The sequence below is a fragment of the Scyliorhinus canicula genome, chromosome 5 (genome assembly GCF_902713615.1).
Source record: "Scyliorhinus canicula chromosome 5, sScyCan1.1, whole genome shotgun sequence".
In the NCBI taxonomy this organism is placed as follows: domain Eukaryota; kingdom Metazoa; phylum Chordata; class Chondrichthyes; order Carcharhiniformes; family Scyliorhinidae; genus Scyliorhinus; species Scyliorhinus canicula.
Window position 1 is genome coordinate 18,787,415 of NC_052150.1, and position 24,157 is coordinate 18,811,571.

The following is a 24,157-nucleotide window of genomic DNA, read 5'->3' on the forward strand; positions in this document are numbered from 1 at the left end:
GGCTGTCCACCACTCCTTTTCCCCAAGCTGCCTCCCCTTTTAAACAGTGCAACCTTTTGTTGCATTGTGAACTATAAATTGGTGCTTTACCCAAGTGGTTTCCCGGAGATTGAAAGAGGGCAGGTGGTGTGTGTCACTGTGTCTCTTGAGCTGGCACACTGGCTCACGGTTGCAGTTTATTCATTGCCACTCTCCAACATCGAGTGGTCGAGGACGAAGTGACTGATGGTGCTGGATGTGAAGGATCCTAGAGAGAGCCCACCAAATCCCACTTTAACATTCAAAAGACTCCATTGAGACATGAACAGATGATGAAAAACCCCTCAGTCTTTATTCGGTTGCATTAAAAATTCAAGAGTAAGTCTGAGAGTAGTCAGGATTTATTATTTAGATTTACTGATAACTTTACAACGGATTTTCTCTGAAGCTTATATTAAATCAAATAAAGTAAGTATTAATGGAATCAATTTCATCGTGATCACCCCCAAAACCAGTTTCATTTTTTGGCAATTTTTATTTTTAAATGCATTAATGATCTATTACTCCAGTGACAGACTGATAAGTGCTTAATGGGGCTTTCCCCAGTTTCAGGGGCAGAGGGAAAGCTGTAGAACTGTGCAAATGATTCTCTACTTGATTGTTTTATTTCTTCCATACAACATTTTCCCCACGAGCCCAAGGTGGTTCTACAGTTGCAACACTGGGTGATCTATCAGCAACTTGAGTCGGTAAAACAAAAGCTGCATTAGTTTCTGTTACAAGTGACAAAAGGCATCATTGTCGGCCCCCACTCCCACACACATCAGACTAACAGCGTTCACTCATGCCAAGAATACTGATTGATAGGTCTGCTGTGTGAGTGAGTATAAGCTGCGTCACCATTCAAAACAGGGGTGTCCACAAATTGTACAGCACAGCTGGAGTTCAGCGCTCCTCCACACGGCGCTTCCTCCAGCTCCAGCACGGTGATGTTGTTAGCTGCGGAGGTGCTAAGAATATGAGCAGGAACGTACAGAGTGATCTGGGGCCCTCTGGTCGGCCAGTAGCGACCCAGATTGAACCCGTTGATCCACACTTGGCCCTGAAACAAAATACAAAAGGGACATGTTACAATAAACCTCCTGAACAGTGGCTCGTGATTCGGCGCCACACAAATGAATGAGGTGGAAAAACGCCCGACTTCTTGGGCTACACTTCATCCCCTTGTTAAAAACGATCCAGCCATAGGTACACGGGGCATTGTTCCCATTTTGCCAGAGCAAATCCAGATTTCCTTGCCAAAAGGACAGTACAGACTAGTTGCTTTCTTTCATGACAAACCAGCAGTTCTCATGGTCGCCATTAAAGATCCAAGCTTCTTAACCCAGACTCATAATTAACAGAATCCAGCCGATGTGGTGGGATTTGAACCCACGTTCATTGCTTTCGGAGTTCAGGCTTCTGGATTACGAGCCCAGTGACATAACCACAATGCCACCGGACTGGCGCAAAAGCCTTTTGGGACGTTGTGTAGCCATGAAAGGTGCTGTATAAATAAAAGCTTAATCTTTAAAAATTATAATGGTGACGATAATGGGCTGAAAACAGGACTTTGTGCACTTCTGCTTCACCATCTCAGCATGCCCACTTCCACGGCCACGTCTGGTTTGGCACCTGACTGAATATTCACAGCAGGTTCGTGCCCACTCCACGTGGCCAGTGATTAGTGGGAGGCCACCTTTGTGAGGCCGGAATTTGAGAGTTTGCTGGAGAAACTTCCAGACGGTTGCAAAGTTCCAGCCCCCTCCTGTGGTGTTATTTGTGGTTCTAATCCGAGGCTGGTTGGCCTTGTGCTCACAAAGACCACAACCAGCTTTTATATTGAACAAAGCTAAAGATTTATTTAATTGGACACTTAACTCCTATATAATAAACAGTTGATTATAAACATACAATCTACACTCATCTACTACTAATCTCATCTTCTACTAATCTCTGCACTAACACAATACCTACGATCTGCTCTCACTCACACTACCTTTCCTACAGTCCGTCTTTTAGCTTCCTCCTCAACACTCTCCCCCAGTTGGCTTAGCATTGATGCCTTATATAGTTCTGCACCTAGCTCCCTCTAGTGGTTGATTTGGACATACCATTAACCCTTACAGTTCTGTACATTTATCAGAATGTCACACCTCCCGCACTTTATTTTCCAGTGGGGGAAATGGCCAGTCATTGGCTGGTGGCAGAATCTTATGGTCCCGCCCATGTCTGAGGGGTTTTGCGTGGCCCACATCCTCCGCGGCGGAGGGGGAGGGGCGGGTCACCATCAGCAGGCCCGGACGATCCTGTCAGTGGGAAGGAACAGGAAATTTCAGCATTAACGTGGAGAAGAATCAGGTGCAGAATCTTGGAAGGAAATCTGCCCAGCATTGGACGGGTTTCACCAGGAGCTGCACTTTGGATTCCAGGCACCGTCTCCAGAGGAGAACACTGTACAATACTTGCGAGCTCGGGTCTATGCCTTATCCAGTTCACACAGAACATAAGAAATTGGAGCAGAAAAGCCATTCGGCCCTTTGAGCCTGCTCCAGCATTCAATAAAATCTATCGCAACTTCACTTCCCTTTGATTCACTTAGTATCCAAAAAACCATCAACCTCTTTCTTGAATGTACTTAAATGCCCGAGCAGCCAAAGCTCTCTCGGATACAGAATTCCAAAGACACCGCACGGAGTGAAGAGATTAGGTGGAATCATACCATAATCTTTCAAAGTATCTGATTGAGAAGCAGTGTGTAGCTCTCCAGCTACACAGGACAGTTTTCATTAAAGATCCTGAGCCTTTCTGAGAAAGTTAATGAGCGGGTGGGGTTTTTGCCATCACCCTGGTGGGACAGGGCCTGATGGAGCCAACTAACTCCACCCCGATCAACACAGAAACTGAAGGGCCCCCAGACCTCCCACCACGAACACGTTAGGGCCCCCGCCCTCCTCCTCACAATCATCGGGGGTCTCCACATCTCTTCTAAAGGTTGTGTGTTATGTTCTGATAATGATCAGAGGCCACCCAGAGTGGGGCAAACTGCTAGAAGATGGAGGAGAAGACTCAGCAGAAGGCCATATCTGCCCAGGGTGTTGATGGAACAGTTCCCTGCCAGTAGAGCAATATTGGCTGCATCTGCGCTTCATTAAGGAGGTTGTTACCAAAATCGGGCAATTATTGTAGCCGCTACTCTAACCTCAAGAGCAGCACAAGTACCACCATCAGCTGTGAAGGTGACCATAGTTGTGAACTTTTGTTTCTGTCTGCTGGGTGTGGCTGGTGGTATAGGAAATGCCTCAGAGTTAGCAGCCCACTGCTCCCTCAGGGCGGTCTTGATTGATAAGATACAGAACAGAAATAAAACAGCAAGAACCTTTCAGATCTGTGAACGATGAGGATAAAGAATGTTCAACACCAGGACCATACATGCCATAAACAATCCTCTCATCCAGTTACATGTCACTCAGTCGCACCACCTCTTTCATTTATGGTTTGACTGCAACTTCACGGTTTCACACTTGAAGGCCTGCCCACTTGCAGCACTATGTAGCTACAGTAATTTAATCACACACCGAATCAGAGTCACAGAAAAACACAATGCAGAAAAGGCCCTTCGGCCCATCGGGTCTGCACCACCGCACGAAAGGCACCTGATCTGCCAATCCTTATCCCATTTGCCAGGACTTGGCCAATAGCCTCGAATGTTACATTTTAAAGGATGTGAGGCAACCCACCTCTACCACCCTCCCAGGCAGTGTGTTCCAGGCCGTCACCACCCTCTGGGTAAATAGCTTTTCCTCAAATCCCCCCTGAACTTCCCACCCCGCACCTTGACCTTGTGTCCCCTCGTAACCGACCCTTCAACTAAGGGGAACAGCTGCTCCCCATCCATCCTAATAATCTTGCCTTATTTTAACTAAAGTCTGCTCTCCGACAATCCAAGACCTTTTTCTGCAATTTGTCTCTTTCCTTGTCCATAACAAATTTAAATTGCACCATGTTGTGGTCGCTATCACTAAAATGCTCCCCCGACCATCACATCAACCACCTGTCCGGCTTCATTCCCCAGAATTAGATCCAGCACTGCACCACCCCTTGTTGGACCCTCCACATGTTGAGCTAAAAAAATCTCTTGTACACATTGTACGAACTCTGCTCCATCGAAGGCCTTAACACAACGACTATCCCAGTTAATGTTGGGAAAGTTGAAATCGCCCACTATAATTACCCTATTATTATTATACACTTCTGCAAATTGCACACATATTTGCTCCTCAATTTCCCTCCGACTATCTGGGAGTCTATAACAAACACCTAGCAATGTGGCTGTCCCTTTTTTTTATTCCTCAGCTCTACCCACAAAGCTTCATTTAATGCCACCCCCAAGACATCATCTCTCCTTACCGCAGTAATTGACTGCTTAACTAATAGTGCAATGCTGCCCCCTCTTTTGCACCCCCCCCCTGAAGATTCTGTGTCCCGAGATGCTAAGCTGCTCCCCCCTCAACCACGTCTCTGTGATGACTACTATATCATAATTCCACATGTCAACCCTCGCCCTTAACTCATCCATTTTACTGGTAATACTCCAGGCATTAAATTCGAGGCCATTCAGCCTAGTCTTACTCACCTGAAACTCGCACACAATGGAAGGAGGATGGGCTCAACTGTAAACATTGACTGTATGAATTCACAACATCCCAACACTGCTTTTATATTTACAGACAAGACGGCCTGGTAGCACAGCGGTTAGCAGTGCTGCCTCACAGCACCAGGGACCCGGTTTCAATTCCGACATTGGGTGACGGGCTGTGTGGAGTTTGCATTTTCTCCCCGTGTCTGTGTGGGTTTCCTCCGGGTGCTCCAGTTTCCTCCCACAGTCCAAAGATGTGCAGGTTGGGTGGATTGACCGTTCTAAATTGTCCAGGGATGCGCAGGTCAGCTGGGGTTATGGGGATAGGGCGGGGCAGTGGGCCACGATGGGAGTGCACTTTCAGAGGGGCGGTGCAGACTTGATGGGCCGAATGGCCTCCTTCTGCACTGAATCTATGAGACCAATCTGACTCAGAAGGGAGGCAACCTGCTAAATGTCCTTCAAATTGGGGCCCGAACTTGCTGTTTGGGTGAATGCAACAAGAATATTTACTTCGATGCTCCTGGTCAATAATCCACCTTTAACCAGGACCACCACAAAAAACTGCACAACTATTTGTAGGAAAGACGGCACAGATACCGGCTGCACCGATACAGACTGCACAGGTACCGGCTGCACAGATACCGGCTGCACCGATACAGACTGCACAGGTACCGGCTGCACAGATACCGGCTGCACCGATACAGACTGCACAGATACCGGCCGCACAGATACCGGCCGCACAGATACCGGCTGCACAGATACCGGCCGCACAGATACCGGCCGCACAGATACCGGCCGCACAGATACCGGCCGCACAGATACCGGCCGCACAGATACCGGCCGCACCGATACAGACTGCACAGATACCGGCTGCACAGGTACCGTCTGCACAGATACAGACGGCACAGATACCGGCTGCACAGATACCGGCCGCACAGATACCGGCCGCACAGATACCGGCCGCACAGATACCGGCTGCACAGATACCGGCCGCACAGATACCGGCCGCACCGATACCGGCCGCACCGATACCGGCCGCACAGATACCGGCCGCACAGATACCGGCCGCACAGATACCGGCCGCACAGATACCGGCTGCACAGATACAGACGGCACAGATACCGGCTGCGCAGATACAGGCCGCACAGATACCGGCTGCACAGATACCGGCTGCACAGATACAGACGGCACAGATACCGGCCGCACAGATACCGGCCGCACAGATACCGGCCGCACAGATACCGGCCGCACAGATACCGGCCGCACAGATACCGGCCGCACAGATACCGGCCGCACAGATACCGGCCGCACAGATGCCGGCCGCACAGATACAGACTGCACAGATACCGGCTGCACAGATACCGGCCGCACAGATACCGGCCGCACAGATACCGGCCGCACAGATACCGGCCGCACAGATACCGGCCGCACAGATACCGGCCGCACAGATACCGGCCGCACAGATACCGGCCGCACAGATACAGACCGCACAGATACCGGCCGCACAGATACCTGCCGCACAGATACCGGCCGAACAGATACCGGCCGCACAGATACCTGCCGAACAGATACCGGCAGCACAGATACCGTCTGCACAGATACCGGCCGCACAGATACCGGCCGCACAGATACCGACCGCACAGATACCGTCTGCACGGATACAGACTGCACAGATACAGACTGCACAGATACCGGCCGCGCAGATACCGGCCGCACAGATACCGGCTGCACAGATACCGGCCGCACAGATACCGGCCGCACAGATACCGGCCGCACAGATACAGACGGCACAGATACCGGCCGCACAGATACAGACGGCACAGATACCGACCGCACAGATACAGACTGCGCAGATACCGGCTGCACAGATACCGGCTGCATAGATACCGGCTGCACAGGTACCGGCTGCACAGGTACCGGCTGCACAGGTACCGGCCGCACAGGTACCGGCCGCACAGAATACCGGCCGCACAGAATACCGGCCGCACAGATACAGACGGCGCAGATACCGGCCGCACAGATACCGGCCGCACAGATACCGGCTGCACAGATACCGGCCGCACAGATACAGACGGCACAGATACCGGCCGCACAGATACCGGCCGCACAGATACCGGCCGCGCAGATACCGGCCGCGCAGATACCGGCCGCACAGATACCGGCCGCACAGATACAGACGGCACAGATACAGACGGCGCAGATACCGGCCGCACAGATACCGGCCGCACAGATACCGGCTGCACAGATACCGGCCGCACAGATACCGGCCGCACAGATACAGACGGCACAGATACCGGCCGCACAGATACCGGCCGCACAGATACCGGCCGCACAGATACCGTCTGCACAGATACTGGCCGCACAGATACCGGCCGCACAGATACAGACGGCACAGATACCGGCCGCACAGATACAGACGGCACAGATACCGGCCGCACAGATACCGGCCGCACAGATACCGGCCGCACAGATACCGGCTGCACAGATACCGGCCGCACAGATACCGGCCGCACAGATACAGACAGCACAGATACCGGCCGCACAGATACAGGCTGCACAGATACAGACGGCACAGATACCGGCTGCACAGATACCGGCTGCATAGATACCGGCCGCACAGATACCGGCCGCACAGATACAGGCTGCACAGATACAGACGGCACAGATACCGGCTGCACAGATACCGGCTGCATAGATACCGGCCGCACAGATACCGGCTGCACAGATACAGGCTGCACAGATACAGACGGCACAGATACCGGCCGCGCAGATACAGACGGCACAGATACCGGCTGCGCAGATACCGACCGCGCAGATACCGGCCGCACAGATACAGACGGCACAGATACCGGCCGCACAGATACCGGCCGCGCAGATACCGGCCGCGCAGATACCGGCCGCGCAAATACCGGCCGCACAGATACTGTCCGCACAGATACCGGCCGCACAGATACCGGCCGCACAGATACCGGCCGCACAGATACCGGCCGCGCAGATACCGGCTGCACAGATACAGACAGCACAGATACCGGCCGCACAGATACCGGCCGCGCAGATACCGGCTGCATAGATACAGACTGCATAGATACCGGCCGCACAGATACAGACTGCATAGATACCGACCGCACAGATACCGACCGCACAGATACCGGCCGAACAGATACCGACCGCACAGATACAGACTGCACAGATACAGACCGCACAGATACAGACGGCACAGATACCGGCCGCACAGATACCGGCCGCACAGATACCGACCGCACAGATACAGACTGCCCAGATACCGGCCGCACAGATACCGGCCGCACAGATACAGGCCGCACAGATACCGGCCGCACAGATACAGGCCGCACAGATACCGGCCGCACAGATACAGGCCGCACAGATACCGGCCGCACAGATACCGGCCGCACAGATACAGACGGCACAGATACCGGCCGCACAGATACCGGCCGCACAGATACCGGCTGCATAGATACAGACTGCATAGATACCGGCCGCACAGATACCGGCTGCATAGATACAGACTGCACAGATACCGTCTGAACAGATACCGGCCGCACAGATACCGTCTGAACAGATACCGGCCGCACAGATACCGGCTGCACAGATACCGGCCGCACAGATACCGTCTGAACAGATACCGGCCGCACAGATACCGGCCGCACAGATACCGGCTGCACAGATACCGGCCGCACAGATACAGACTGCATAGATAACGGCCGCACAGATACCGGCTGCACAGATACCGGCTGCACAGATACAGACGGCACAGATAACGGCCGCACAGATACCGGCTGCACAGATACCGGCCGCACAGATACAGACGGCACAGATACCGGCTGCACAGATACCGGCTGCACAGATACCGGCTGCATAGATACCGGTCGCACAGATACCGGCTGCACAGATACCGGCCGCACAGATACAGACGGCACAGATACCGGCTGCGCAGATACCGACCGCGCAGATACCGGCCGCACAGATACCGGCTGCACAGATACAGACTGCACAGATACCGGCCGCACAGATACCGGCCGCACAGATACCGGCTGCACAGATACAGACGGCACAGATACCGGCTGAACAGATACCGGCCGCTCAGATACCGTCTGAACAGATACCGGCCGCACAGATACCGGCCGCACAGATACAGACTGTACAGATACCGGCTGCACAGATACCGGCCGCACAGATACAGACGGCACAGATACCGGCCGCACAGATACCGGCTGCACAGATACAGACTGTACAGATACCGGCTGCCCAGATACCGGCTGCACAGATACAGACGGCACAGATACCGGCCGCACAGATACAGACTGTACAGATACCGGCTGCACAGATACCGGCCGCACAGATACAGACGGCACAGATACCGGCCGCACAGATACCGGCTGCACAGATACAGACTGTACAGATACCGGCTGCACAGATACCGGCCGCACAGATACAGACGGCACAGATACCGGCCGCACAGATACCGGCCGCACAGATACCGGCCGCGCAGATACCGGCCGCGCAGATACCGGCCGCACAGATACCGGCCGCACAGATACAGACGGCACAGATACCGGCTGCACAGATACCGGCCGCACAGATACCGGCCGCACAGATACAGACGGCACAGATACCGGCCGCACAGATACCGGCCGCACAGATACCGGCCGCGCAGATACCGGCTGCACAGATACCGTCTGCACAGATACTGGCCGCACAGATACCGGCCGCACAGATACAGACGGCACAGATACCGGCCGCACAGATACAGACGGCACAGATACCGGCCGCACAGATACAGACTGCACAGATACTGTCCGCACAGATACCGGCCGCACTGATACCGGCCGCACAGATACAGACGGCACAGATACCGGCCGCACAGATACAGGCTGCACAGATACAGACGGCACAGATACCGGCCGCACAGATACCGGCCGCACAGATACCGGCCGCACAGATACCGGCCGCACAGATACCGGCCGCACAGATACCGGCCGCACAGATACCGGCCGCACAGATACCGGCCGCACAGATACCGGCCGCACAGATACCGGCCGCACAGATACTGTCCGCACAGATACCGGCCGCACAGATACCGGCCGCACAGATACAGACGGCACAGATACCGGCTGCACAGATACCGGCTGCACAGATACAGACGGCACAGATACCGGCTGCACAGATACAGGCTGCACAGATACAGACGGCACAGATACCGGCCGCACAGATACAGGCTGCACAGATACAGACGGCACAGATACCGGCTGCACAGATACCGGCTGCATAGATACCGGCCGCACAGATACCGGCCGCACAGATACAGGCTGCACAGATACAGACGGCACAGATACCGGCTGCACAGATACCGGCTGCATAGATACCGGCCGCACAGATACCGGCTGCACAGATACAGGCTGCACAGATACAGACGGCACAGATACCGGCCGCGCAGATACAGACGGCACAGATACCGGCTGCGCAGATACCGACCGCGCAGATACCGGCCGCACAGATACAGACGGCACAGATACCGGCCGCACAGATACCGGCCGCGCAGATACCGGCCGCGCAGATACCGGCCGCGCAAATACCGGCCGCACAGATACTGTCCGCACAGATACCGGCCGCACAGATACCGGCCGCACAGATACAGACGGCACAGATACCGGCCGCACAGATACCGGCCGCACAGATACCGGCCGCACAGATACCGGCCGCGCAGATACCGGCTGCACAGATACAGACAGCACAGATACCGGCCGCACAGATACCGGCCGCGCAGATACCGGCTGCATAGATACAGACTGCATAGATACCGGCCGCACAGATACAGACTGCATAGATACCGACCGCACAGATACCGACCGCACAGATACCGGCCGAACAGATACCGACTGCACAGATACAGACTGCACAGATACAGACCGCACAGATACAGACGGCACAGATACCGGCCGCACAGATACCGGCCGCACAGATACCGACCGCACAGATACAGACTGCCCAGATACCGGCCGCACAGATACCGGCCGCACAGATACAGGCCGCACAGATACCGGCCGCACAGATACAGGCCGCACAGATACCGGCCGCACAGATACAGGCCGCACAGATACCGGCCGCACAGATACCGGCCGCACAGATACAGACGGCACAGATACCGGCCGCACAGATACCGGCCGCACAGATACCGGCTGCATAGATACAGACTGCATAGATACCGGCCGCACAGATACCGGCTGCACAGATACAGACTGCACAGATACCGTCTGAACAGATACCGGCCGCACAGATACCGTCTGAACAGATACCGGCCGCACAGATACCGGCTGCACAGATACCGGCCGCACAGATACCGTCTGAACAGATACCGGCCGCACAGATACCGGCCGCACAGATACCGGCTGCACAGATACCGGCCGCACAGATACAGACTGCATAGATAACGGCCGCACAGATACCGGCTGCACAGATACCGGCTGCACAGATACAGACGGCACAGATAACGGCCGCACAGATACCGGCTGCACAGATACCGGCCGCACAGATACAGACGGCACAGATACCGGCTGCACAGATACCGGCTGCACAGATACCGGCTGCATAGATACCGGTCGCACAGATACCGGCTGCACAGATACCGGCCGCACAGATACAGACGGCACAGATACCGGCTGCGCAGATACCGACCGCGCAGATACCGGCCGCACAGATACCGGCTGCACAGATACAGACTGCACAGATACCGGCCGCACAGATACCGGCCGCACAGATACCGGCTGCACAGATACAGACGGCACAGATACCGGCTGAACAGATACCGGCCGCTCAGATACCGTCTGAACAGATACCGGCCGCACAGATACCGGCCGCACAGATACAGACTGTACAGATACCGGCTGCACAGATACCGGCCGCACAGATACAGACGGCACAGATACCGGCCGCACAGATACCGGCTGCACAGATACAGACTGTACAGATACCGGCTGCCCAGATACCGGCTGCACAGATACAGACGGCACAGATACCGGCCGCACAGATACAGACTGTACAGATACCGGCTGCACAGATACCGGCCGCACAGATACAGACGGCACAGATACCGGCCGCACAGATACCGGCTGCACAGATACAGACTGTACAGATACCGGCTGCACAGATACCGGCCGCACAGATACAGACGGCACAGATACCGGCCGCACAGATACCGGCCGCACAGATACCGGCCGCGCAGATACCGGCCGCGCAGATACCGGCCGCACAGATACCGGCCGCACAGATACAGACGGCACAGATACCGGCTGCACAGATACCGGCCGCACAGATACCGGCCGCACAGATACAGACGGCACAGATACCGGCCGCACAGATACCGGCCGCGCAGATACCGGCTGCACAGATACCGTCTGCACAGATACTGGCCGCACAGATACCGGCCGCACAGATACAGACGGCACAGATACCGGCCGCACAGATACAGACGGCACAGATACCGGCCGCACAGATACAGACTGCACAGATACTGTCCGCACAGATACCGGCCGCACTGATACCGGCCGCACAGATACAGACGGCACAGATACCGGCCGCACAGATACAGGCTGCACAGATACAGACGGCACAGATACCGGCCGCACAGATACCGGCCGCACAGATACCGGCCGCACAGATACCGGCCGCACAGATACCGGCCGCACAGATACCGGCCGCACAGATACCGGCCGCACAGATACCGGCCGCACAGATACCGGCCGCACAGATACCGGCCGCACAGATACTGTCCGCACAGATACCGGCCGCACAGATACCGGCCGCACAGATACAGACGGCACAGATACCGGCTGCACAGATACCGGCTGCACAGATACAGACGGCACAGATACCGGCTGCACAGATACAGGCTGCACAGATACAGACGGCACAGATACCGGCTGCACAGATACCGGCTGCGCAGATACAGACGGCACAGATACCGGCCGCGCAGATACAGACGGCACAGATACCGGCTGCGCAGATACCGACCGCGCAGATACCGGCCGCACAGATACAGACGGCACAGATACCGGCCGCACAGATACCGGCCGCACAGATACCGGCCGCACAGATACCGGCCGCACAGATACAGACGGCACAGATACCGGCCGCACAGATACAGACGGCACAGATACCGGCCGCACAGATACCGGCCGCACAGATACCGGCCGCGCAGATACCGGCCGCACAGATACCGGCCGCACAGATACCGGCCGCACAGATACCGGCCGCACAGATACCGGCCGCACAGATACCGGCCGCACAGATACCGGCCGCACAGATACCGGCCGCACAGATACAGACGGCACAGATACCGGCCGCGCAGATACCGGCCGCACAGATACAGACAGCACAGATACCGGCCGCACAGATACCGGCCGCACAGATACCGGCCGCACAGATACCGGCCGCACAGATACCGGCCGCACAGATACCGGCCGCACAGATACCGGCCGCGCAGATACCGGCCGCGCAGATACCGGCTGCACAGATACCGGCCGCACAGATACAGACAGCACAGATACCGGCTGCACAGATACAGACAGCATAGATACCGGCCGCACAGATACAGACTGTACAGATACCGGCTGCACAGATACAGACGGCACAGATACCGGCTGCACAGATACAGACAGCATAGATACCGGCTGCACAGATACAGACTGCATAGATACCGACCGCACAGATACCGACCGCACAGATACCGGCCGAACAGATACCGACCGCACAGATACAGACTGCACAGATACAGACCGCACAGATACAGACGGCACAGATACCGGCCGCACAGATACCGACCGCACAGATACAGACTGCCCAGATACCGGCCGCACAGATACAGACGGCACAGATACCGACCGCACAGATACCGACCGCACAGATACCGGCCGCACAGATACCGTCTGAACAGATACCGGCCGCACAGATACCGGCTGCACAGATACAGACTGTACAGATACCGGCTGCACAGATACCGGCTGCACAGGTACCGGCTGCATAGATACCGGCCGCACAGATACCGGCCGCACAGATACCGGCTGCGCAGATACCGACCGCGCAGATACCGGCCGCACAGATACAGATGGCACAGATACCGGCTGCACAGTTACCGGCCGCACAGATACCGGCCGCACAGATACAGACGGCACAGATACCGGCCGCACAGATACCGGCCGCACAGATACCGTCTGAACAGATACCGGCTGCACAGATACCGGCCGCACAGATACCGACCGCACAGATACCGGCCGCGCAGATACAGACTGCGCAGATACCGGCCGCACAGATACCGGCCGCACAGATACCGGCCGCACAGATACAGACGGCGCAGATACCGACCGCGCAGATACCGGCCGCGCAGATACCGGCCGCACAGATACCGGCCGCACAGATACCGTCTGAACAGATACCGTCTGAACAGATACCGGCCGCACAGATACCGGCCGCACAGATACCGTCTGAACAGATACCGTCTGAACAGATACCGGCCGCACAGATACCGGCCGCACAGATACCGTCTGAACAGATACCGGCCGCACAGATACCGGCCGCACAGATACCGGCCGCTCAGATACCGGCCGCTCAGATACCGGCCGCACAGATACCGGCCGCACAGATACCGGCCGCGCAGATACCGTCTGAACAGATACCGGCTGCACAGATACCGGCCGCACAGATACCGGCCGCACAGATACCGGCCGCACAGATACCGTCTGAACAGATACCGGCCGCACAGATACCAGCCGCACAGATACCGTCTGAACAGATACCGGCCGCACAGATACCGGCCGCACAGATACCGGCCGCACAGATACCGGCCGCACAGATACCAGCCGCACAGATACCGTCTGCACAGATACCGGCCGCACAGATACCGGCCGCACAGATACCGGCCGCACAGATACCGGCCGCACAGATACCGGCCGCACAGATACCGGCCGCACAGATACCGGCCGCACAGATACCGTCTGAACAGATACCGGCCGCACAGATACCGGCCGCACAGATACCGGCCGCACAGATACCGGCCGCACAGATACCGGCCGCACAGATACCGGCTGCACAGATACAGACTGTACAGATACCGGCCGCACAGATACAGACTGTACAGATACCGGCTGCACAGATACCGGCCGCACAGATACCGGCTGCACAGATACAGACTGTACAGATACCGGCCGCACAGATACAGACGGCACAGATACCGGCCGCACAGATACCGGCTGCACAGATACCGGCCGCACAGATACCGGCCGCACAGATACCGGCCGCACAGATACCGACCGCACAGATACAGACTGCGCAGATACCGGCTGCACAGATACCGGCCGCACAGATACCGGCCGCACAGATACCGGCCGCACAGATACCGGCCGCACAGATACAGACGGCACAGATACCGGCCGCACAGATACCGGCTGCACAGATACCGGCCGCACAGATACAGACGGCACAGATACCGACCGCACAGATACAGACTGCGCAGATACCGGCTGCGCAGATACCGGCTGCACAGATACCGGCCGCACAGATAGCGGCCGCACAGATACAGACGGCACAGATACCGGCCGCACAGATACAGACTGCGCAGATACCGGCTGCGCAGATACCGGCTGCACAGGTACCGGCTGCACAGGTACCGGCTGCACAGGTACCGGCTGCGCAGATACCGGCCGCACAGATACCGGCTGCACAGATACCGGCCGCACAGATACCGGCCGCACAGATACAGACGGCCCAGATACCGGCCGCACAGAATACCGGCCGCACAGATACAGACTGCACAGATACCGGCCGCACAGATACCGGCCGCACAGATACAGACTGCACAGATACCGGCCGCACAGAATACCGGCCGCACAGATACAGACGGCCCAGATACCGGCCGCACAGAATACCGGCCGCACAGATACAGACGGCGCAGATACCGGCCGCACAGATACCGGCCGCACAGATACAGACCGCACAGATACCGGCCGCACAGATACCGACCGCACAGATACAGACTGCCCAGATACCGGCCGCACAGATACAGACGGCACAGATACCGGCCGCACAGATACCGGCCGCACAGATACCGGCCGCACAGATACCGGCTGCATAGATACAGACTGCATAGATACCGGCCGCACAGATACCGGCTGCATAGATACCGGCTGCACAGATACCGGCTGCATAGATACAGACTGCATAGATACCGGCCGCACAGATACCGGCCGCACAGATACCGTCTGAACAGATACCGGCCGCACAGATACCGGCTGCACAGATACCGGCCGCACAGATACAGACTGTACAGATACCGGCTGCACAGATACCGGCTGCACAGGTACCGGCTGCATAGATACCGGCTGCACAGATACCGGCCGCACAGATACCGGCCGCACAGATACCGGCCGCACAGATACAGACGGCACAGATACCGGCTACACAGATACCGGCTGCACAGATACCGGCTGCATAGATACCGGCTGCACAGATACCGGCCGCACAGATACCGGCTGCACAGATACAGACGGCACAGATACCGGCTGCGCAGATACCGACCGCGCAGATACCGGCCGCACAGATACCGGCTGCACAGATACAGACGGCACAGATACCGGCCGCACAGATACCGGCTGCACAGATACCGGCCGCACAGATAGCGGCCGCACAGATACAGACGGCACAGATACCGACCGCACAGATACAGACTGCGCAGATACCGGCTGCGCAGATACCGGCTGCATAGATACCGGCTGCACAGGTACCGGCTGCACAGGTACCGGCTGCACAGGTACCGGCTGCGCAGATACCGGCCGCACAGATACCGGCTGCACAGATACCGGCCGCACAGATACCGGCCGCACAGATACAGACGGCCCAGATACCGGCCGCACAGAATACCGGCCGCACAGATACAGACGGCGCAGATACCGGCCGCACAGATACCGGCCGCACAGATACCGGCTGCACAGATACCGGCCGCACAGATACAGACGGCACAGATACCGGCCGCACAGATACCGGCCGCACAGATACAGACGGCACAGATACCAGCTGCACAGATACCGGCCGCACAGATACCGGCTGCACAGATACCGGCCGCGCAGATACCGGCCGCACAGATACCGGCCGCACAGATACCGGCCGCACAGATACAGACGGCGCAGATACCGGCCGCACAGATACCGGCCGCACAGATACAGACGGCACAGATACCGGCCGCGCAGATACCGGCCGCGCAGATACCGGCCGCACAGATACCGGCCGCACAGATACAGACGGCACAGATACCGGCCGCACAGATACAGACGGCACAGATACCGGCCGCACAGATACTGTCCGCACAGATACCGGCCGCACAGATACAGACGGCACAGATACCGGCCGCACAGATACCGGCCGCACAGATACCGACTGCACAGATACAGACGACACAGATACAGACCGCACAGATACAGGCTGCACAGATACAGACGGCACAGATACCGGCCGCACAGATACCGGCCGCACAGATACAGACGACACAGATACAGACCGCACAGATACAGGCTGCACAGATACAGACGGCACAGATACCGGCTGCATAGATACAGACTGCACAGATACCGGCCGCACAGATACAGACTGCACAGATACCGGCCGCACAGATACAGACTGCACAGATACCGGCCGCGCAGATACAGACTGCACAGATACCGGCCGCGCAGATACAGACTGCACAGATACCGGCCGCACAGATACCGGCCGCACAGATACAGACGGCACAGATACAGACGGCACAGATACCGGCCGCACAGATACAGACGGCACAGATACCGGGCGCACAGATACCGGGCGCACAGATACAGGCTGCACAGATACAGACGGCACAGATACCGGCTGCACAGATACCGGCTGCACAGATACCGGCTGCATAGATACCGGCTGCACAGATACCGGCTGCACAGATACCGGGCGCACAGATACAGGCTGCACAGATACAGACGGCACAGATACCGGCTGCACAGATACCGGCTGCATAGATACCGGCCGCACAGATACCGTCTGAACAGATACCGGCTGCACAGATACCGGCTGCACAGATACCGGCTGCGCAGATACAGACAGCACAGATACCGGCTGCGCAGATACCGACCGCGCAGATACCGGCCGCACAGATACAGACGGCACAGATACCGGCCGCACAGATACAGACGGCACAGATACCGGCCGCGCAGATACCGGCCGCGCAGATACCGGCCGCACAGATACCGGCCGCACAGATACCGGCCGCACAGATACCGGCCGCACTGATACCGGCCGCGCAGATACAGACGGCACAGATACCGGCCGCACAGATACCGGCCGCACAGATACCGGCCGCGCAGATACCGGCTGCACAGATACAGACTGCATAGATACCGACCGCACAGATTCCGACCGCACAGATACCGGCCGCACAGATACCGACTGCACAGATACAGACGGCCCAGATACCGGGTGCACAGATACAGACGGCACAGATACCGGCCGAACAGATACAGACTGCATAGATACCGACCGCACAGATACCGACCGCACAGATACCGGCCGCACAGATACCGACCGCACAGATACAGACGGCCCAGATACCGGCCGCACAGATACAGACGGCACAGATACCGGCCGCACAGATACCGGCCGCGCAGATACCGACCGCACAGATACCGGCCGCACAGATACAGACGGCACAGATACCGGCCGCACAGATACCGGCTGCATAGATACAGACTGCACAGATACCGGCCGCACAGATACCGGCCGCACAGATACCGGCTGCACAGATACCGGCCGCACAGATACAGGCCGCACAGATACAGACGGCACAGATACCGGCTGCACAGATACCGGCTGCACAGATACAGACTGCACAGATACCGGCTGCACAGATACCGGCTGCACAGATACCGGCTGCACAGATACAGACCGCGCAGATACCGGCCGCACAGATACCGGCTGCACAGATACCGGCCGCACAGATACAGACGGCACAGATACCGGCCGCACAGATACCGGCCGCACAGATACTGTCCGCACAGATACCGGCCGCACAGATACCGGCCGCACAGATACAGACGGCACAGATACCGGCCGCACAGATACAGACGACACAGATACAGACCGCACAGATACAGGCTGCACAGATACAGACGGCACAGATACAGACTGCACAGATACCGGCCGCACAGATACAGACCGCACAGATACAGACCGCACAGATACAGGCTGCACAGATACAGCCGGCACAGATACCGGCTGCACAGATACCGGCTGCGCAGATACAGACGGCACAGATACCGGCCGCACAGATACCGGCCGCGCAGATACAGACCGCACAGATACCGGCCGCACAGATACCGGCTGCGCAGATACCGACCGCGCAGATACCGGCCGCACAGATACAGACGGCACAGATACCGGCCGCGCAGATACCGGCCGCGCAGATACCGGCCGCGCAGATACCGGCCGCGCAGATACCGGCCGCGCAGATACCGGCCGCACAGATACAGACGGCACAGATACAGACAGCACAGATACCGGCTGCACAGATACAGACTGCATAGATACCGGCCGCACAGATACAGACTGCATAGATACCGACCGCACAGATACAGACTGCATAGATACCGGCCGCACAGATACAGACTGCATAGATACCGGCCGCACAGATACAGACTGCATAGATACCGACCGCACAGATACCGACCGCACAGATACCGGCCGCACAGATACCGACCGCACAGATACAGACGGCCCAGATACCGGCCGCACAGATACCGGCCGCACAGATACCGGCCGCACAGATACCGGCTGCATAGATACAGACTGCACAGATACCGGCCGCACAGATACCGGCTGCATAGATACAGACTGCACAGATACCGGCCGCACAGATACCGGCCGCACAGATACCGACCGCACAGATACCGACCGCACAGATACCGGCCGCACAGATACCGGCCGCACAGATACCGGCCGCATAGATACAGACGGCACAGATACCGGCCGCGCAGATACCGGCCGCACAGATACAGACGGCACAGATAACGGCCGCACAGATACCGGCCGCACAGATACAGGCTGCACAGATACAGACGGCACAGATACCGGCTGCACAGATACCGGCTGCACAGATACCGGCTGCACAGATACCGGCTGCATAGATACAGACTGCACAGATACCGGCTGCACAGATACCGGCTGCGCAGATACCGGCTGCATAGATACCGGCTGCATAGATACAGACTGCACAGATACCGGCTGCACAGATACCGGCTGCACAGATACAGACGGCACAGATACCGGCTGCGCAGATACAGACGGCACAGATACCGGCTGCGCAGATACCGGCCGCGCAGATACCGGCTGCACAGATACAGACAGCACAGATACCGGCCGCACAGATACCGGCCGCGCAGATACCGGCCGCACAGATACCGGCCGCACAGATACCGGCCGCACAGATACCGGCCGCACAGATACCGGCCGCACAGATACCGGCCGCACAGATACCGGCCGCACAGATACCGGCCGCGCAGATACCGGCCGCACAGATACCGGCTGCACAGATACCGGCCGCACAGATACCGGCTGCACAGATACAGACAGCACAGATACCGGCCGCACAGATACCGGCCGCACAGATACCGGCCGCGCAGATACAGACGGCACAGATACCGGCCGCACAGATACCGGCTGCGCAGATACCGGCCGCGCAGATACCGGCTGCACAGATACAGACAGCACAGATACCGGCCGCACAGATACAGACAGCACAGATACCGGCCGCACAGATACCGGCCGCACAGATACAGATGGCACAGATACAGACGGCACAGATACCGGCCGCACAGATACAGACGGCACAGATACAGACGGCACAGATACAGACGGCACAGATACAGACGGCACAGATACAGACGGCACAGATACAGACGGCACAGATACAGACTGCACAGATACAGACGGCACAGATACAGACGGCACAGATACAGACAGCACAGATACAGACTGCACAGATACCGGCCGCACAGATACAGACGGCACAGATACCGGCCGCACAGATACCGGCCGCACAGATACAGACTGCACAGATACCGGCTGCACAGATACCGGCCGCACAGATACAGACGGCACAGATACAGACGGCACAGATACCGGCCGCACAGATACAGACGGCACAGATACAGACGGCACAGATACCGGCCGCACAGATACAGACTGCACAGATACCGGCTGCACAGATACCGGCCGCACAGATACCGGCCGCACAGATACCGGCCGCACAGATACCGGCTGCACAGATACAGACGGCACAGATACAGACGGCACAGATACCGGCCGCACAGATACCGGCCGCACAGATACAGACCGCACAGATACAGACCGCACAGATACAGATGGCACAGATACAGACGGCACAGATACAGACGGCACAGATACAGACGGCACAGATACAGACGGCACAGATACCGGCCGCACAGATACCGGCTGCACAGATACCGGCCGCACAGATACAGACCGCACAGATACAGACGGCACAGATACAGACGGCACAGATACAGACGGCACAGATACAGACGGCACAGATACAGACGGCACAGATACAGACGGCACAGATACAGACGGCACAGATACCGGCCGCACAGATACCGGCCGCACAGATACAGACGGCACAGATACAGACGGCACAGATACAGACGGCACAGATACAGACGGCACAGATACAGACGGCACAGATACAGACAGCACAGATACAGACGGCACAGATACCGGCCGCACAGATACCGGCCGCACAGATACAGACGGCACAGATACAGACTGCACAGATACCGGCTGCACAGATACCGGCCGCACAGATACAGACGGCACAGATACAGACGGCACAGATACCGGCCGCACAGATACAGACGGCACAGATACAGACGGCACAGATACCGGCCGCACAGATACCGGCCGCATAGATACAGACGGCACAGATACCGGCCGCGCAGATACCGGCCGCACAGATACAGACGGCACAGATAACGGCCGCACAGATACCGGCCGCACAGATACAGGCTGCACAGATACAGACGGCACAGATACCGGCTGCACAGATACCGGCTGCATAGATACAGACTGCACAGATACCGGCTGCACAGATACCGGCTGCGCAGATACCGGCTGCATAGATACCGGCTGCATAGATACAGACTGCACAGATACCGGCTGCACAGATACCGGCTGCACAGATACAGACGGCACAGATACCGGCTGCGCAGATACAGACGGCACAGATACCGGCTGCGCAGATACCGGCCGCGCAGATACCGGCTGCACAGATACAGACAGCACAGATACCGGCCGCACAGATACCGGCCGCGCAGATACCGGCCGCACAGATACCGGCCGCACAGATACCGGCCGCACAGATACCGGCCGCACAGATACCGGCCGCACAGATACCGGCCGCACAGATACCGGCCGCACAGATACCGGCCGCGCAGATACCGGCCGCACAGATACCGGCTGCACAGATACCGGCCGCACAGATACCGGCTGCACAGATACAGACAGCACAGATACCGGCCGCACAGATACCGGCCGCACAGATACCGGCCGCGCAGATACAGACGGCACAGATACCGGCCGCACAGATACCGGCTGCGCAGATACCGGCCGCGCAGATACCGGCTGCACAGATACAGACAGCACAGATACCGGCCGCACAGATACCGGCCGCACAGATACCGGCCGCACAGATACAGATGGCACAGATACAGACGGCACAGATACCGGCCGCACAGATACAGACGGCACAGATACAGACGGCACAGATACAGACGGCACAGATACAGACGGCACAGATACAGACGGCACAGATACAGACTGCACAGATACAGACGGCACAGATACAGACGGCACAGATACAGACAGCACAGATACAGACTGCACAGATACCGGCCGCACAGATACAGACGGCACAGATACCGGCCGCACAGATACCGGCCGCACAGATACAGACTGCACAGATACCGGCTGCACAGATACCGGCCGCACAGATACAGACGGCACAGATACCGGCCGCACAGATACAGACGGCACAGATACAGACGGCACAGATACCGGCCGCACAGATACAGACTGCACAGATACCGGCTGCACAGATACCGGCCGCACAGATACAGACGGCACAGATACAGACGGCACAGATACCGGCCGCACAGATACAGACGGCACAGATACAGACGGCACAGATACCGGCCGCACAGATACCGGCTGCACAGATACCGGCCGCACAGATACAGACCGCACAGATACAGACCGCACAGATACAGATGGCACAGATACAGACGGCACAGATACAGACGGCACAGATACAGACGGCACAGATACAGACGGCACAGATACCGGCCGCACAGATACCGGCTGCACAGATACCGGCCGCACAGATACAGACCGCACAGATACAGACGGCACAGATACAGACGGCACAGATACAGACGGCACAGATACAGACGGCACAGACACAGACGGCACAGATACAGACGGCACAGATACCGGCCGCACAGATACCGGCCGCACAGATACAGACGGCACAGATACAGACGGCACAGATACAGACGGCACAGATACAGACGGCACAGATACAGACGGCACAGATACAGACGGCACAGATACAGACAGCACAGATACAGACGACACAGATACCGGCCACACAGAGACCGGCCGCACAGATACCGGCCGCGCAGATACCTGGCAGGTAGCACCCTGGCAGGTAGCACCCTGGCACGTAGCACCCCGGCAGGTAGCACCCTGGCAGGTAGCACCCTGGCACGTAGCACCCCGGCACGTAGCACCCTGGCAGGTAGCACCCTGGCATAAATGCCTGGTTTTGATTGGCCATTGATAGTGCACTCTGCTGCATTTTCTGGTGATGGGGACCACGCCACAACGTGCCAAATAAATGACGTTCAGAGTCCCGCAAATGTTGGTGGCGTCATCATAACTGGCTATAGAAAGATAGAGGGGCAGAGTTGGGCAAGGACGCCGACATCCACCATTCTCACCCCTTACCTCACCTTCTGGCATTTCACTGGTGATGAATCACGTCACCACTCCTCCCATGTCGCCCTGCCATGACCCATCCTCTCTGATCGCAGCGCCCCTCCGGGAGTTGTAGGCCGTTCTCCAGCATGGAGGGAAAGAGAGACCACGAGTGGGATTTTCTGGCCCTTCGGCTGGCAGGGTCTTCTGGCCCCCCTGAAGGTGACACCTGACACCCAACCCCCCCCCCCCCCCCCCCCCACGGTGGGTTCCCCGGGCTGGAAGATCCTGCTTGAGGCCAACACCAGCTGCTGCCACCATTCGATAACTGGGGGGGGATCCCCTCAACATTCCGTTAAGGTTGGCGGCCCGGGTGCCGAGGGACAGGGTTCAAAGGTCAGCAAACGGTACAGAATGGCCATC

The 24,157-nt window shown here is 57.5% G+C and overlaps 1 protein-coding gene across 1 annotated transcript in view; it reads right to left on the reverse strand.

The window, feature by feature from the left end:
- Positions 1-307: 307 nt before the first annotated feature.
- Positions 308-24,157, reverse strand: part of glb1 (galactosidase, beta 1) — a 130,826-nt gene continuing 106,976 nt past the window's right edge. The window contains exon 16 of the mRNA XM_038796711.1: positions 308-1,081. Coding sequence (XP_038652639.1) covers positions 818-1,081 — 264 coding nt within the window. The 3' untranslated portion in view covers positions 308-817. The remainder of the gene's footprint in view (positions 1,082-24,157) is intronic.